Genomic DNA, 17,044 nt, shown 5'->3' with positions numbered 1-17,044 from the left:
GGAAAACTACCACAACCAATCTTCGCAACCCCGAGTTTAAAGAATATATTTTAAATAATATTTTAAGAAAAGACATCTTCATCCAGTTTAAAGAATATTCAACAACTTGTAAGATGTAGAAGTACTGAATCTTTTTCTAAAAGAGGATAATACAAATAAACACCTAAAATTGTATGGAGTACAACAAGAAAGATACTTACAAATTTCATAACTCACATTGAACCCAAGAAAGGTTTGTTCTGATACTTTCATACTGTTTGAGTCTTTGCTTAATCTCATTTACAATCCTCAAAAAAACTTTCAAAGTAATTTATGTGGTATTTAATTAAAACTGAATTCCAGAACAGTCACACAAGTTTAAGACAGAAACATTTAAAAATATTTTGGAAAGAAAATACACCGTGCTTACCCAAAACCCAAAGTGACCCAGTTTCAATGTTTTGGATCTAAGAGTCTTTTGATGTTGTCTAGTAAAATTTCAGACCAAGCCATACTAGCCACAAAAATACACTTTTTAACATAATTTTGCATTTTTTTAAATATATGGGGTTGTTCAAAGAACTGCAGATCTATTCCCATTGGTGAATTTAACTTTGATCATCCTCATGCTCTAAATAGTCAAGGCCTGTAACAAAAGGCATCCACAAACTAATTTCGAAGGGGGTTTTAATTAAGAGAACATAATCTTTTCAAAGACTAGCTGAAATTGTATGAACTAATTTTAGCACAAAATAGTATAAACAAAATAGGACATATTAGTATTTGATGAAGCTTTCGAGTCAAGGGAAGTTATGTTAAAATTGAACAATGCAGAGTCAAGCAGAATACTGTGAAAACTGTGGTTACCACACTTTAGTGTGCTGAAGATGCTGAAGATTAATTGAAAGAACGTCCTTTTCTGACAGGTTTAAGGAACCAAAACACTTCAGGAGCGAAACACAAAGTCGACTCAGTTCAAGCATTTAAAATGCTCATATCAAATTGACAAAGTCAACCCAATAGACACCTCCAAAATAAACAGAGAGACATGATTAAGAGAGCACAAGCTGAAATTAAGGGGGAGAGCATTATTAAACAAAGGGTATTGGGAGTTTTGGAACAAGCTACCTAGGAACATTGTTGAAGCTGATACCCTGACGTGTGTCTCTGATTGTCTGATTAATAACCTGCTTACAATTAAATAAGATAAAAATGGCCAAATGATCTATTCCCATCTATACTCTTCTTGATGTTCTTATGTTGTAAAAGAAAAGTATTAATCTGCCTTACACAATTTCACATGTATCATATCCATGACAAAATTGAGTTTTCTTGTTGAGAAATATATTATTTCTGTCATATTAATGATACTTTATTCCTTGTCCATTACATATAGAACAGTATTATATTTTGAATTGGTGACCAAATTAAATTTACAAGCCAAACGTTTCCTAACCCATGATTAATGAAGGAAATATTCATCCTACTTCTCTTGCTCGGCTTTGGCAAGATACCTGATCTCCAACTATATGCTTCATAAAGTATTATTGGGGGGTTAAAACTCTGCTTGAAATGAAAATGTAAGCTATATCTTTTAAAATCCTAGTTTAACTTTTTACAATGCAGATTAACAAACTGCAGGGGAGACATGTTCACAATAGTGTCATTATCTTGAAGGAGAAAATGTGAATTCCTTATTTTCTCATCTTTTTCTTACTGAACTGACAGAGGATTAGAGAAGTTATTTGTTCTCGATTTTACTTCAACGACTGACACCTAAATGGTTAGGATGGATGTGCTACTGTGCATTGCAGGTCTGATCAAATTTCAGTTTAACACTTGTTTTACCTAGAGAACTATATGAAACAAAACAAATTGATTTACAATATTCCCATTTTATTGTAATGCAATAAGGCCTAGATTATTTTCATGAATAATTTATAAGCATCCCACATTTAATTTTAGATTATTATAACACCTCCTGTTTTCCTGTTTAAAAGCCCTGGGACAGCAGTTAATTTTCTGGTGAAACACCATCTTGGAGTCACCATGCACCCCTGAGTATCAGATTTTAATGTTCCACTGCTATGACTAATAAATGGAGGAATTGCACAAGTCCACATCTGGGGACTCTTGCCATTTTGTAATGAACCTACCCAAAGCCAAATATTTAATTTAATGTACATTGTGGGGTTTACATGCAATACACACTGTGCTCATTAAGCACAGTAAAGTAATCAATATTGTCTAGGGAACTGCTACCTCGCACTTCTCCAGAAAATCAGACAGTTAATTATGGCTTGTGTATGGTTTTGTATCCTGCTGTGGAAAAAGCATTGGCATAATTATGTACAGCACTGATATGCTTATGCACTGTACCAGAGCACAGGATGATATGAAGATATGCAAATATAAACAGCACCACTTATTGATGGTAATGCAGCATTAGTAGATGGGGGATGCAGATAAGAGTTTTAACTAGCGTGTAGGGGAAGGATTTTACCTGTTGCTAGGAGATTTATCATCCTGAATTGCTGTGAATCTGTGCAAATCTTGCTTAATGACTATCAATCTTGTGTCAATTTTATTTCCATTTGCTGCTTACATCATACATAATCTCTCTTTGGTTCTTTATATTTTTGCCTTAGACCTTCAGTTGCACACAAAGAGACCAAAAAAGAACATAAGACCTTCAATATAAAGTTGCTATTTTGCCTAAAGACTGCTCCACTTGCAAACACTTATACATTTCATATTGATTAACTATATTTGAATATACAAGACTGAAAAAACAGTATGTCTTCATATGTTGGGGAACTTGAATATTTGTATTTATTTTAGAAAGGAGAAAATGACACATGGTTTTGGAAAAGCCAGCACCTAAGGCCGGATCTGTCAGGCCATCTACCCTTTATTATAAAAACAAAGACCAAGTTGTACTATTAATTATACTGTTTTTTTCCACATAAGGAGTACAAGTTTTAAAACAGACCGTGGTTGGTTTTTAAAGTGAGACACTCAGAATCCTTGAGTATAGTCCATAAAGCTTTTTCCATTACTCAAAAAGCTGTCATATCTAAAATATGAACCGTTGTCTTACAGGTATCTCTCAGCACCCAATCAAAAGAGCCCAGGCAAGCCATTATCATTAGCGTTTACTTGCTACATAAATGGTCTTAGGGAGAGACATCACAGTACTAGTTTCATCTTACAGTGCAGGACCTTATTACACAAGCCAGGACCTAATTCTGGACTGGCTGGACAGGAAAGAAACTCCTAACTACTAAACGGATTATATTATGTTTTATCTTTTTAATTCACAGTGAAGGTAGAATAATCTAATGTCAGAACTCAGGTGATTGATGGGAAAACCGAATAAAGCAGAAAAAATGGTACAAGTAGGCTGTATGTTTTGTCACGTTCATATCCATGTTAAGAAAAAAAATGCTGCATGACATCCATTTTTGTCACTTGGAGCACACTGTACAGTATGAGTAATACAATAAGCACAATTTCTTTATTCCATGATTGATGAAGATGCAGACTTAGTAATGGAATTAGAAATCATGTCATCGAGCATACCATCTGGGCAGACCCATTCTTCAAACAGACAGTTATAGGCTGTAAACACAGTTCTGCTGACTTTAATTACATGGCAGCAAAGTGAATGATCCATGAAATAAAGATTTCCTCTTTAGAAATATTCATGGTTCTAAGAGAAATCAGATGAAAGGTTAGCTGTGTAAAATCAGTTGCTTAGCAATGGAAGCTTTCCAAAAGGAAATTCAGCTTGCCTTCCCTACATATCTTCACTTTAGATTAGCTGAACAGAGAGGTACTTTATAGTATTCTGAACACAGGCAGCTTCCTCGCAGGCATTGAGGGATATGAATTTCAAAACATGGCTAGACGAAACAAAATTAGAGCAGAAACAGAACTGAAAACCAAAAGAATGGGAAAATTGCCCCTTTGATTATAATGTCTGCCTCAAGGGCTAATAAATGCAAAATATTTTTTAATTAAATATTCCCACCAAAGCCTTCAGAAATTTGTACATGTGAAAAATAAGGTCTTCTCAGTCTGCCACCCAAGTATTTCACACAAGATACAATTCCCCACAGATCAGGCTTTGAAAGAAAGGAATCCTGAAGCTCCTGAAGTGAATGGACCTTTCCTATTGGCCAGCATCTCCCAAATGTATTATTCAGCATATTTAACTTAAATGTCCATTTCCTGATACGACTGTCAATTGTAACATATGTAGACCTGCAGAAAATTTGTAAATCTAAAGCATGAAAAAATAAGTGTTTGAACCCTGGAGAAAAAAATACTGCCGTAAAAGTACAGTACATAGCTTTCTATATATACACTGTAGTTAGAAGTCAGCTACATTTTAACATTTTGTGAGGTGTTGTACTGCTGTAATTAATGGAGTTTATGATGATTGGCTGGATGGATAATTAGCCTTTAATTCCCTCACTCAATCAACTTCTCCCCACAAAAAAAATAAGAGTCCTGACTTCCCACCATTCACTGCAACATGCCATGAACCTGATCTTCACCATCCTGGCTGCAGTCCCTTTGCTCAATTGGGGGTTCAGAGTCCTTATGGCCAGGACGTCATTCCTCAAACTTTCCTCAATCAATAACTCCATGGGGCATGTCATAATCTCCTTGAGCCATGTAACTCGAAACCTGAACTGATTGGAGAAAAAAAACCCAGGTACAATTAGCAAATTGTGTATTTTATACATACAGTAGTTGAAACCTGAACAACATCAGTAAGAACTACTCTAAACATGTGCATAATTCCTGTAAGAGCAACTCTAATGAATCTAGCCTCACTTTAAAATGTTGTATTTTGAAAAAATACCTCAACTCTAACTGTATAGGTTTAATAAATCAGTATTATAAGGTGTTAGATTTATGTTTTCGGAGGGAGAAGAAAAATAAAATGAAAATAAAAGAAATATACCCAGAGGTTATTAAAATACAATGAATGATATTGATTTCAATACTCCTTTTTTGTCTTATAAAAATAATAAACACTTGGAGACTCTCTTAAGTTTCTGTAAATACACATGTGTAGAATTCCAAGGGGAACAGATGCCATAAATAATGTTATTTATACTCGCACCAAAAATTACAGTAAGTAAGTTCATCTACTAATTCATATTAACTGAAGCTATCTAGAACAAGAACAAATTGTTTTCAATTGTTTCACACACAAATGAAAAATACAGAACTGTTAAATTTAAAGTGCTTTAATATTGCCCATTATATTCACATCAATATAGCAAAGTTGAAAATCTGAAGACATAAGCCGAAATCATTTACAGTCATACAGTTTAATTGACAACATGAAACACATCTCCATTAACTCCTTATGTAGATGACCATAAACTTATCACCAGTGAAGCAAGAGTGCAAGATCTGAAAAGCGTGAAACACAATATTGTGAAGAAATTAAATCTGACATTTCAGGAATAACTTTAGGGGTTAAATGGAAAAATGGGTCTGAATATGAAATTTGTAACTACTGTACTTTTCCTATTTTGAAAAATATGTCATACTGTAGCTCGACTTCTCTGAAAATTTTACAAAATGTGATTTCTAACTGCTGGCTGTAGCGTTTGTGGTTATATTTGCATGTGAGTCCGCCGCACTATTATGAACTTCATAATACAGTTCAGGCATTGGAAAATGCCAGAAAAAGAATGTAATTCTGAAGAGTGGTCATTCAATCTTCAGTCACGATGGCAGAAAACACTACAACTGATCCGGGGCAAAAAAAAAAGTCCTCTTTAAAGAGAGAAGTACTCACCATGCTGCACACAATTGACAAAACACTGACATTAACTGCTTTGAATTCTTATGCATCTAGTTTCACACACATATATGAAAATCCAGCAACATTGAAACTGTGCATGGACAAAGTTCAGAACTTTGAATATCTCCTTTGACTTCTTTTACATTATACTATTTATTGTACAGAAATAATTTTTGGACAAGAAGGACATCAAGCTCAATCACTCCTTTTCATTTGAAGTTAGCTCCACTTTGGAAAACAGTTTACTGAAATGACAGTTTTGTCAAATGGTTATTATAACAGCTTTCCCTTTGTCTTGTCCTGAGCATGAAGCTTGTATGCATGCTCAGTGTTCTCACTAATCTTTACACTGTACTTCATATATTCCATTTCTTGTGATTCATTACTTTTGCACAATGGATTTCTAGCACAAACTATTTTGTAGAGAATGAGAAGGAGACAATGAAGGATAAATCATCAATGTGCATTTCCATAAATAATTCTAACAGAGGAAAAAAAGAGCACAACCACAGAAAGGGTTGTGAACCACTAAGTTAGTACTGTTTTTTTTATTCTTTTGAAGCTTTTACACAGGGTTGTCAACAGTTACAGTATATACCATACAGTGTATGGTATGTTTACCAGAAGGCATAACAGAAACATTTGAAGTCATTTTATACATGCCTAGAACCATTTCCATTACACATAGCTTTCAATGAAGCTTGAAATAAAAGCTAACAAACCCCTTTACCAAGAAAATAAAATATTTCTTTTATTACTACTTTATATGCATAACAGGTACTAAATATGTAATCTTACATTGGTTAATGGTAGCAGCAAAATGGGTTTAATTTAAATAAACATTTATACCCTTGACAAACTATACAGTACATTATAACATACTGCAAAGGTAGATAGGGCAGTGTTTAAAACCTGTTGATATCAAAAGGGTGAATCACAAAAAAGAAAATGCTGTTCTTTGTGAGGATTAAAATATATTATTGATCATCATCTTTCATTTCATATTCTGATATTAAATATTTTGGACAGATTTTGTGGAAATGGTCCCTTTTGACAGTTTTAAATCTAAATCAGTTCCTTTAGCAGACAGCTTTCTTTGGTTAATGGAATTTAATCACTCTGCGGACTTTGGAAGAAAATTGGAAAAAGACGTTAAAAAGTACTGTGATGTGTTTCAGGAAATACAAAATTTTCCAAGTTTATCTCTCTGGACCTAACGTGGAACTTTGCCTGATCTGTTCTGTATTGAATCTTATGCTTATGATGATCACAGTCATATATGGATATTAACAGCTCTTTCCATTTTTGTTAACGGCTCAAACATTATGGCAAGAACTGGAAGATATTTTTTATTACCGAGTTTAAAATTCCAGATTCACTCTTAATTTGCATCAGGTATATAGTAATTAAGTCTTGGTTTCATCATTCATGACATCATAGTCTCAGTTGATTTAGATTCTGCATGATCTTTAGAAACATACAAAAGAGAACCCCCCCAAAAATTAAAACAAATAATATTTCCAATTGAAAATAAAACTGAAGGTAAATGTTTTAGACAAATTTTCACTGAACAATTCTGTTTCTGTAAGGGAAAACAACTCAAATGTGAATGGTTCTCCATAGTATTGTCATTTAATGACACACAAGAGCATATATTCACATTAAATGGCATAAATATAACACAATTAGGACAAGCAGACATTACGTCTGTGCTAAAAGTAAAAAGAAAAACAAAACACACTCCTGGAAAAGGCACCAGAAAATTGTGTTTTTCTTCTTTTTGATTACTTTTCACTGTGAAATCAACCTCTGCTTGCTCCCTTACAGCTCACATGCTGATGCATCTCTCCACTTCATCTTTTTCACAAAAATAGCACACTTGTTAATGAAATGAAAAGTCCAGGTTTCCAATTTCCAAGATTTGATTAAAATGTCTTATACTTGTAGGTGAGTCATTGTGTTTTATAATTTGGCTTCACTTTTAAAGTAAATTTCCATCCACAGCTTTCGAAGTATCATGAACATTTAGTCTACTGTATGTATATTGTGGTGTCTGCAATTGAAAAAGAAAATCAGTCTATTTTAATCAAACTACTTTATCTTTACACAGTATATTTGCTTTTTCTAAGAATATACAAGACCAAGAGCAACAGTGACGACCAGAAAATATACATTGACAATCCAAAGTGCCAGTATAAACAAGACCAGTGTTTTTTCATAAAACTCATAGTTCAGATGCTGCATTTACACTAACTGAAGGTATTTGAAGGATAACGCCAATATATAAGGACAAAGGCTGGGCATGCAATGCGTAAATTACAATACAAGATCAGCTTTACAACTCAGTCACAGGACAATTAGAAAAAACACATACACATTTTTAATGATGAAATTAAGGCCACGCATTCTTAATCTATTTCCCCCCCCAAGTATTAGGACTGCTATCGTTAACATGTAGAAATAGCTGCCATTTGTGGTGAGATCTCAATTGACTTATACCATATATCTTCCTCCAACAAACCTTCTTCTAAGTTAATACTTTCAGCTAGACAATGGATATAGTATTTACAATATCCGGTAAGTATGTTAGTTTTATTCAAGAAAAGGTAATGTATCCTGGTTCACAGTCTAGTATATTTAATACTCTGTGACATACACATCAGTTCCATGACCAGAGGGCCTTTAAAGACTGTATGGTTGCAGTTTGGGTTCAAATCTGGGGGTTTTAATTGGATTTTTATCTACCCATATCATGCCAGGTTTGATGAATGCTTTAGTTTACCCTCTAGGATGTAGGATCATCTAGGATTGAGCTCGGGCATCATCATATTATTCCACTTGGATAATCTACACTACCATCCACAAGAAGAGCAAAAAAAAAAAAAACTGTCAAGTGTCCATGTCAATCACGACCACTGACACTCATCAGCAGCACTTTTGTGGGTGAGTGATAAGGGAAGTGTCAAGAAACAACTTGAGGCCTTATATACACACAGTCATCCCTGATTTGGTACGAATCTGTGGTACTGAGCAATATCTCTGTAAGATTACTACAAGCCTTAGAGCAAAAGTAAAAGGTATTGATCTTTATTTCACTACCTGTGTGGCAAGGTTGCACTGTTGTACTTATTAAAAATGTTGTGTTAATGTGTAATGGTAAGTTAGGGATTTTTTTCAAAAACTGAAAATGAATATAGAATTTGAGCCAATATCCTCCTCTTGCATCCCAGTGTAATTAATAATTACTTCTAATTTTTAAGACATTATAAAAATGAATTTCCAATTTTACTGTGAATAACCTTAACTTCAGTTTACTGGTAAAAGTTAACAATAATGTACTTTGGGGAAAAATAAGCCGTATTTTAAATGAGATGGCAATATGTGGGAAAATTAAGTCACTGTCACACACAGGCTGTTTAAGATGTCTCATTTAAGCAGGGAAACAATATAGTTATCACACACAAATTTTAAGGAACGTTGACAATATAGCTAATACACATTTGTTAATGGCTTTACTGCAGTCAGTTTTACTCATCATAAGTAGAAGCACAGAAGAAATAAGAAAACATTAATTATTTGTAAACATTAATGATTAATCTATGAGTTAAGACTTTCATATACAGTATTTAAAGAAGTGAGGAACTCACAAATGTTTTCAAGGCTAGAAAAGCCAAGAATAGCCTATACAACAGTTTCAAAAAGGGCTTTTAATTAAGTCCCAAGAAGTACTGAGAAAAATCCAGAAACTGAGCTCCCAAGACACTGCAAATTAGCTTGGGAAGCATCAGCCTCAGCTTCGTACAAGTTGCAAATTAAAGCAAAAATTATTTTGCAAGAAGCCTTCAGTGTCCAATTGTGTGATACTCCCATGGAAGGAGACAACAGTTTTTGCTTTCAACCTGCTTGTATACAACGTTAACCTTAACATTTAGTTAACAGAAATAAACAAACCTTCTCTGCAACCTGGGCGGAAAAAACCTTGCCAACCGTGACATTCAAGGTAAAAGAATAAAAGACAAACTAAGTACTGCTTTGATAACTGTTACAGACAATTCAAGCTATATTTTTCTGCAGGCATCCAGCCCATTATAAATTAATTTACAACGGGGTGGGCAGCTGATACAGATAAGAAACAAAGACTTGTTTATCTACTGCTGCTTGGCTTCATGCCATTGATTTTATTCTAGTTTATTAAATTGTGAGGATTTATTGTGTCCAATTTCTATTACACATCTACAGTAATTTTGATCTAAGTTCTTGCATTTATGTTTTGCTTTTTTTTTGCCCTGATGTTTTTGTATTTTTCTTTGTCCTGAATATACAATAAAAAACAATTTCTCTGCGTAATAATATTTGGACATACAGTAGTACTCAGTACATTCATAATAATAAACAGAATCATGCAATCATATTAAATAAGAACTACGATCAGCAGTATGCTTTCAGGTTTGCTCTCAATCCAAAGCGTGATATACAGGTAATTCATTTTTCAAATACCATTCTCAGTCTCATAAAGTGTAATGTTAACTGTTGCTAATGCAATATTATTTAGAGAAGTAGCAGTAATAAGAATTAAATAATTTGATGTGCTGCAAAGTAACAATGTTAACACAAACCGTCTCTGTAATGAATGCTTGTCTATAAACTTTATAGTCCATAAATTAAAATAAATAATTTATTTTGTAGTTCAACAGTGTAGTCACATTTCTTCATAATCCTTCTGTTTTTGCCGTAACCCTCAACAGGGGAGTAAACTGAAATGAAAATGTTTTTTCCTTAAAAAACACAAGCTAAAGAGTAATGTGTACATTCTTTAGCCATATTTAGAAAATTGTGTTAATAGGGTCTTTGATCCATGAAGGAAGAGATACAAAACATTCTGCATTAACAATGTGATTTGGTATAAAGCTGTTCTCACAGGAAAAGGTAACTTCTAAGCTGGACTATATATAAAAACAGACATTTTTAGCACAGCAAGTTGTTTCTTGACCTAAACATGTGACACAAGGAGATACATAAACATATGATTTGCCTAAATAAATAAAACTTATTTAAAAGTGCCAGTTTAAATAACTAAATAAACCCAATAATGTATTTCAAAGAAGAGTAATAAAAGTACCAACTCCTAACCTAATTCTGATGGTTTTGCTACATTACAACATCTTTAAATGCAGAAAGTTGTATAAAGACCACAAAATATCTGTAGAATAAGGAATAATCAAATTATTGCTTTTCAGATTCTTAAATGTCAGTTATATTGTACTCTGTACTAAATATCAAGTAACAGTAAATGACTACAAATATTATTTTGTCAGGAGGGAAATCATCATTCAATTGGCCCAGATTTCTATCTACCCCTGTTACGCCTGAAACTTCTTTCAAAGAGCAAAATCTCTTTTTAAAGATTTCAAAAAACCTCGAGGAGCTACAGAGAGATGTTTAGAATTATATATTGTCTTTCCCCACTTTGGAGAATATTTAACAGGAATTTGAAACCAGCTATTTGAAGACAGTAACTCGGAATTTGCTCTGCTTCACTGGATACCGGAATTAATGAATTGCCCACAGAGGTGACATTCACAGATATTTACAGAGAAGTATTTGGCAAAAACACTATCAAGATAAGCCTCTCTTAAGGCCAGCTCTTCCAATCGACTCCACATGTTTTGCAGCTACTGCAGATTCCTGCAAATGTTCCAGTCAATTGTGCAAGACAGCTAAAATGACAGCCTTCTCTTTTTCCCCCCCTTCAACCTCCCTTTCTTAAAAAACAAGAGACAGACATTCAAAAGACAGAGAGAACACACTAAAGTAGATGTGCTGCACAAAACTGGTTTGCATACTTTTGTTGTAAAACTTTGTGGTGTTTTAAGCAAACTGCACTGGGGTCAGCTTTCATTGGCGGTGAATAAAACTGAAGGAAGAAGATCTTCTTCTCGCATGCAGTGTTTGGTATGAAGATTTGTTCTTGTACCCAGTATGTGCCAGGGACAATCTGGTTTAATTTACAGAACACGTAGCTGAAAACTGGCAGTGCTGGAGGTCATGGACATTTCTCTTTGGAGCCATCTTAGATGCGCATGTGAAGAGATTGCTGTGTGGTACTTCCCAGTGCTGGACGAGGTTCGATCCCACGCGATTTCATGAAGGAAAGCAACTGTTCGGGGATTTCAGCGAGCACGTCCTTGGCCAGCCTAGCCATGCTTAGAACTTGGTTTCCAGAGCGGTCAATGTAATCTCGGAATGGCACGAACTAGGAGCAAATCAAAAGGCATCAAGAGAAATTTTAATTTTTTAGACGCTATCAAAAGGTTCTCCCAAGGGGATACTGTACATACTGAAAGCAATGCAAAGAAAACGACAGCTGTGCCGATGCAAGTTTCATTAAAGCTGACGTAACTACAAAAAGAATGTGGAATGAATCAAGACATCAAGTAGAAACAAATACAGATTAAGAAAATAACACAGCATAACACATTTTAAACAGCATTTATATCTAACTGACAATTTAAAACGGATATGTGTTTTCTTTGTGAACATAAAATTACTCAGACACTATTTTAAACTTAGTGTCACTCTGGACACATTTGACATTCATTCTATACGCTAACATTATATTAGGTAGCATTTAAAAAAACATTTTAGTAAAATGTAGAACAAACCAGATTATCATTGCCTTTGTTTTTTTGAAACTCCAAATTGCTATGCAGTATTTTGCTCTTCCATTTTATCCATTATGGAATTGTTCCCCTTAAGGTCCCAGTATTCATTCTAACTTTATACATGTAATCAGGCAACACCTAATCATAGGCAAATCTAAGCCCAGTGTTACTCTTTTAGAATAATAATAAGGAAGGGAGAGCACTGTTACTGATTGCTATAAATGGCAGCTGTAGAAGCAGCAGTTACCAAAAATGACATCTTTATTACAAAGGCTGAGAGAGGGATTAAGTTAATGGCTATGCTCACAACAGAAGACCTGAAATCACTTCGAATTGCCCTGTAATGAAATGCAGCTGGAGCATGCAGAGTTACAAAAATGGTTAGAAGCATGCAAGGTGCTTCTTTACCTGGACAATGTCTCTTTCTGCAAACTGTCCTCTTGATGAGACCCTCACCTCATCACCATCAAGCTCTTCCATGGCTGTGCAAAGATAACAATAATCAGAGTATGCTTGGGATAAGAGACGAGGGCCTCAAACTGAACCTTCCACAAAACTAGTATCATAAGTATCAGCACTCATGTTTAGATCAATGACTAGGACTTGGTTCTTTACTTACAAAGTGGTGGGTGGACCAGAACAAACTGCCTGGTCATGTTGCTGAAGTTTATTCTATTGGATCATTCAAAAAATGGAAAGAGGAGATGCTAAGGTCTATTATCTACTGATAACAATATGAGTAAAGAAGATGTAAGAGCCTCTAGACGTAAACAGCCTCTTCTCAGTTGTAGTCTTTCATCCATCCATTTTTTAACTGCTTGATCCAATCAAGGGGTGTGGAGGAGCTGGAACCTATCCTGGCAAGCAATGGGCAAAAGGCAAGATACACCCTGGACGGGACACAAATCCATCACACGGCAGACACACAGATACAAGCACACACACTCATACACTCACACCAGGGCCAATTTTTCCATTGGTTCTAATGCAGTAGATTCTGAAGCCGCTGACAAGCTTCTGAATCTACTGCAACAGAACCAACAATTTCTGGTCGAATCTTCGTTTCTCTTCACTCCTGTGCACCAAAGCGATGGATTGAGATTATTGCGTGTGCTGGGTGACAATCATAAATTTGAAGAGAACTTGTTGAACATGAATATATGATTATGTATTGGTTCAGAACCAGCCTGCAATATAAAAAGTGCTGTCTGACCTCTACATTTATTGTCCCTTCACAACAATCACATGAAAACCACTGTCAAGGTTCCCTTTAAAATATGCCTATAAATTACTATAAGGCCCAATGACACAATAGTACCGTCATTTTAATGGAAGCAATGATGTTATACACAGAGTCACTTGACAGTTCTACTATAAGTAAACCCTTGCATGTAATGCTCTGACACCATTTACATTCATCCATTTATTTTTCTAGCAGCTTTATTCAATGCAGGATCGCAGGAGACCCAGAGCCTATCCTAGCAAGTAAGGGGATGTAGACTTTGGACAGGTAGCCAGTACTTTTTATACTTTTTTATTTTTTACAATTTTCCAGCATAGTAGTCCCTGCACAGAACCAGTAACAATCTAGACAACACAGAGGTCCATACCTCAGTCAATGGTTCTTTTATCATGGGAAGGTGTCAGTATTGAAGATTTTGTTAGGACAAAGTCTAGGATTTGTTTAAAGTGAAATACCTTGTTTGATTGCTTAATGCTTCTGCATTAAAATCATTTAAGTGCCACAGAATCCATCAGACATTGTGTCATACAATAACATGAAATCCTGTTTACTTCAAAAGGAAATAGCTACATCCAGAAAATTTGTTCAAGCACATCTGAAAAACATCTATTTTATCTATTTCATTTACTGCTACTGACAGCTATTGCTCCATACTGTACATTCCTATTTTCCAAAATACATTGCAAGCTTCCAAATCCTGATGATGGATATACAGTAATTTTAGTACAGTTAAAGTAATTTCAATTATCTTGTAACTGGTTTTAGGGATTTTGAATTGCCAAAAAAACATACAGACAGTTTTCTTCCCCTAAACGGCCATTTCCTGCAAAGATTATCCATAAGAAATTTACGAGGACTATTATAAAACACTATTTCCAGTGCAATTATAAAACTTAGGTCTGTAATCAAACAATTATTTTTATTATTTTCATAAGTGGGACAATCTTAACGGTTTCTAGAGAATCTTCCATTCATGAAACACAATTTGTCGGCTAAACATAGGAACAAACCAACAAAACGAGACGTCTATACAATAGCAACAACATAAATGAATAGAATCTGTGCAAGCCAAGCGGTCATTAATTTAATGAGGTTTTTCTTAAGCATATTCTGTCAGGCTATAAGATGTAGGAATCGATTTCGACGGTGCTTTGGAAAATACTGTGGTACAGCAGATGGCTTCAGAACAAGGGCAGGAAGGGCACAGACATTTTGACCTCAAGGGACTGGATATACAAAACCAGACATCTGCTGCCAGACAGAAGGTTCCCTAGACCTCCTATGTGAGTCTTACTAAGAGCCACACTCTCCCTCCCTCGCTGTTAAGCACTGCAGAGAACCGACCAGGCTTATAAATTGTTAGCCACAGGCTGCAAGACATCAGTAGCATAGCAACCAGAGGTGTCACTGAAAAAAACCTTCTTGTTATCTGTTTTTCAAATAGGTCCAGTTTAGTCAACTAGATGGCACCAGAGGTTAATTCAACAGTCTTTCAGGACTTTTAGCCTCAGATTTAAGATGGTTTCAGAATAAAATAATTTACAGCAGTGTCCATCCATTCAGTTTCAGTTGGCTTTTTCTCATGAGAGTCATGTTTTCTGAATAGTGTCAGTTTCTACAATTATAGGGTAACTACTTTGCCACAATTCATTACCCTCCTTGGATTAGAAATGACTGAGTGCGATTTCAGATTAAGGTATCCTGTATGTAAGGGTTTTTATGCAGAGCTTACATAGAGGACCCGTTCTATTCAAACAGCAAAAATATTGGGACACTTTCATGTTTATAAATTGTTTTATGTATAGATATATTGTTTTTCATGGTAATCTCATACTATACATAGAATAATATCTTGGGGCTAGTCAAGTTAACCTTCCATTAATATATATCACATGTTCTATGTGTTGGAATTCTATATTTCTAATCTGGCTCCATCACGATTGCTAAAATATAAGAAATATATTGATAATAGCAATAAGCAAGTCTAAATTACTGTTTAACTGTCACCAAACATTTTTTACAGTACTCTTCAATTTAACAATCTTAGTAGATCAAAGAGTATAATCACATCATAACATTTTTAGAATTAGACGCTTTCTAATCTCTAACTCATTCGAATGTATGGTTTTTTGTTATTTTATCAGGGTGTATAAGTCTGAAGGGCACTGTTTATCACAGAATATTAATTGTTGTTCCACAGAAAATCATATTCTGGTGTACAATAAATCAGTAGCTCACTGTGAAAATATTGTTATTTACTTTTCTTAATAGTGAGCAGATAAGTATGTTGATTAAGAACTGTTCCTTGGCATACTTTTATGAAGTCACAAGCAATGTAACTTTGGATATCTGCATAGAGCTAATTAAGAATATGTATAAATAGCCAAGGAAAAAGCCATGATTGTAGTTAATGAAGCAGCTGCAAGAAAACCAAGATTGCTTGGTTGCTATGGGCATGACTGAAGGCAGACTGTCTATGAGAAGAGTTGCCTGAAGAATGTTCCATTTAAAACAATGTAGTTGTCCACAGAACCCCAAAGACAGCTTTTTGAATGGGTCCTCAGTGTCATTATATTCTGTAATAAGTGATTTTATTAATTATTGGTGTTGCACCCCCTTTTTTTAAATTTGAAATTTAAATCCAGGCTCATGCATTTGTGTTTCAAACTGCAGCCAAGATAAACTGTGCAGAATTCCAGCAGGAGTCCAAATAATCAGTAATCAGCTTGTGCAATACAGCAGACACCACTCGTAAAGGGAGGGAAATTTATTTTTAAGACCGAAAAAAATAAAAACTAACCATGCTTATTCAGAGTTTGCCCTATGACTTTGCAAAGGTAATTATCTGAAACTCTGCAGCATTTGCAGGAGCAAATTTATTTTCAAATGCGACTCTTGGCATTGTTGGCTGATCAAAGATTCTGCTCCAGCATCAGTCCGTGTAAACTAAAGATAGTTACAAATTTAAACATGCAGACTCTACATAATAGGTCCCTCTGAGATGCGTGCTCTTCTTAGGCAAGCATAATGTGGTCCATTTTGAATTTTGTTTTACTGGGCTACTTGGCAGAATCACCCAATGCAGGAGTTAAAACTTAAAATTTACACCAAATAATTAAAAAGCCAGAAACAATTGGATATAATACAAACCCAATATGACTGGCTTTTTAAAAAACGAGGAATGGAAAAAAATGTCTGAATTTGCACTGTAAATGTACCAGATACCATCTGTTCTAAATAGGCTCATTATTACAAAAATAGTAACAAGTATAAAAAATGACTGCAATTAGACAGTTATAGATTTAATATTTTACTGTAATATGTGCTATT

The 17,044-nt window shown here is 34.7% G+C and overlaps 1 protein-coding gene across 1 annotated transcript in view; it reads right to left on the bottom strand.

Annotated features, from left to right (window-relative positions):
• Nucleotides 1–7,339: 7,339 nt before the first annotated feature.
• The window catches only part of cpne9 (copine family member IX), a 120,568-nt gene continuing 110,863 nt past the window's right edge, over nucleotides 7,340–17,044 (bottom strand). Inside the window, exons 19-20 of the mRNA XM_069189438.1 lie at nucleotides 12,880–12,953; nucleotides 7,340–12,062 (exon numbers count right to left, since the gene is read on the bottom strand). Of these exons, the coding sequence (XP_069045539.1) occupies nucleotides 11,880–12,062; nucleotides 12,880–12,953 (257 nt within the window). The 3' untranslated portion in view covers nucleotides 7,340–11,879. The remainder of the gene's footprint in view (nucleotides 12,063–12,879; nucleotides 12,954–17,044) is intronic.

Source organism: Lepisosteus oculatus, chromosome 4, assembly GCF_040954835.1.
Source record: "Lepisosteus oculatus isolate fLepOcu1 chromosome 4, fLepOcu1.hap2, whole genome shotgun sequence".
In the NCBI taxonomy this organism is placed as follows: domain Eukaryota; kingdom Metazoa; phylum Chordata; class Actinopteri; order Semionotiformes; family Lepisosteidae; genus Lepisosteus; species Lepisosteus oculatus.
Note: the sequence above shows the minus strand (reverse complement) of the source record. Positions and strands in the feature narration are given on the sequence as shown.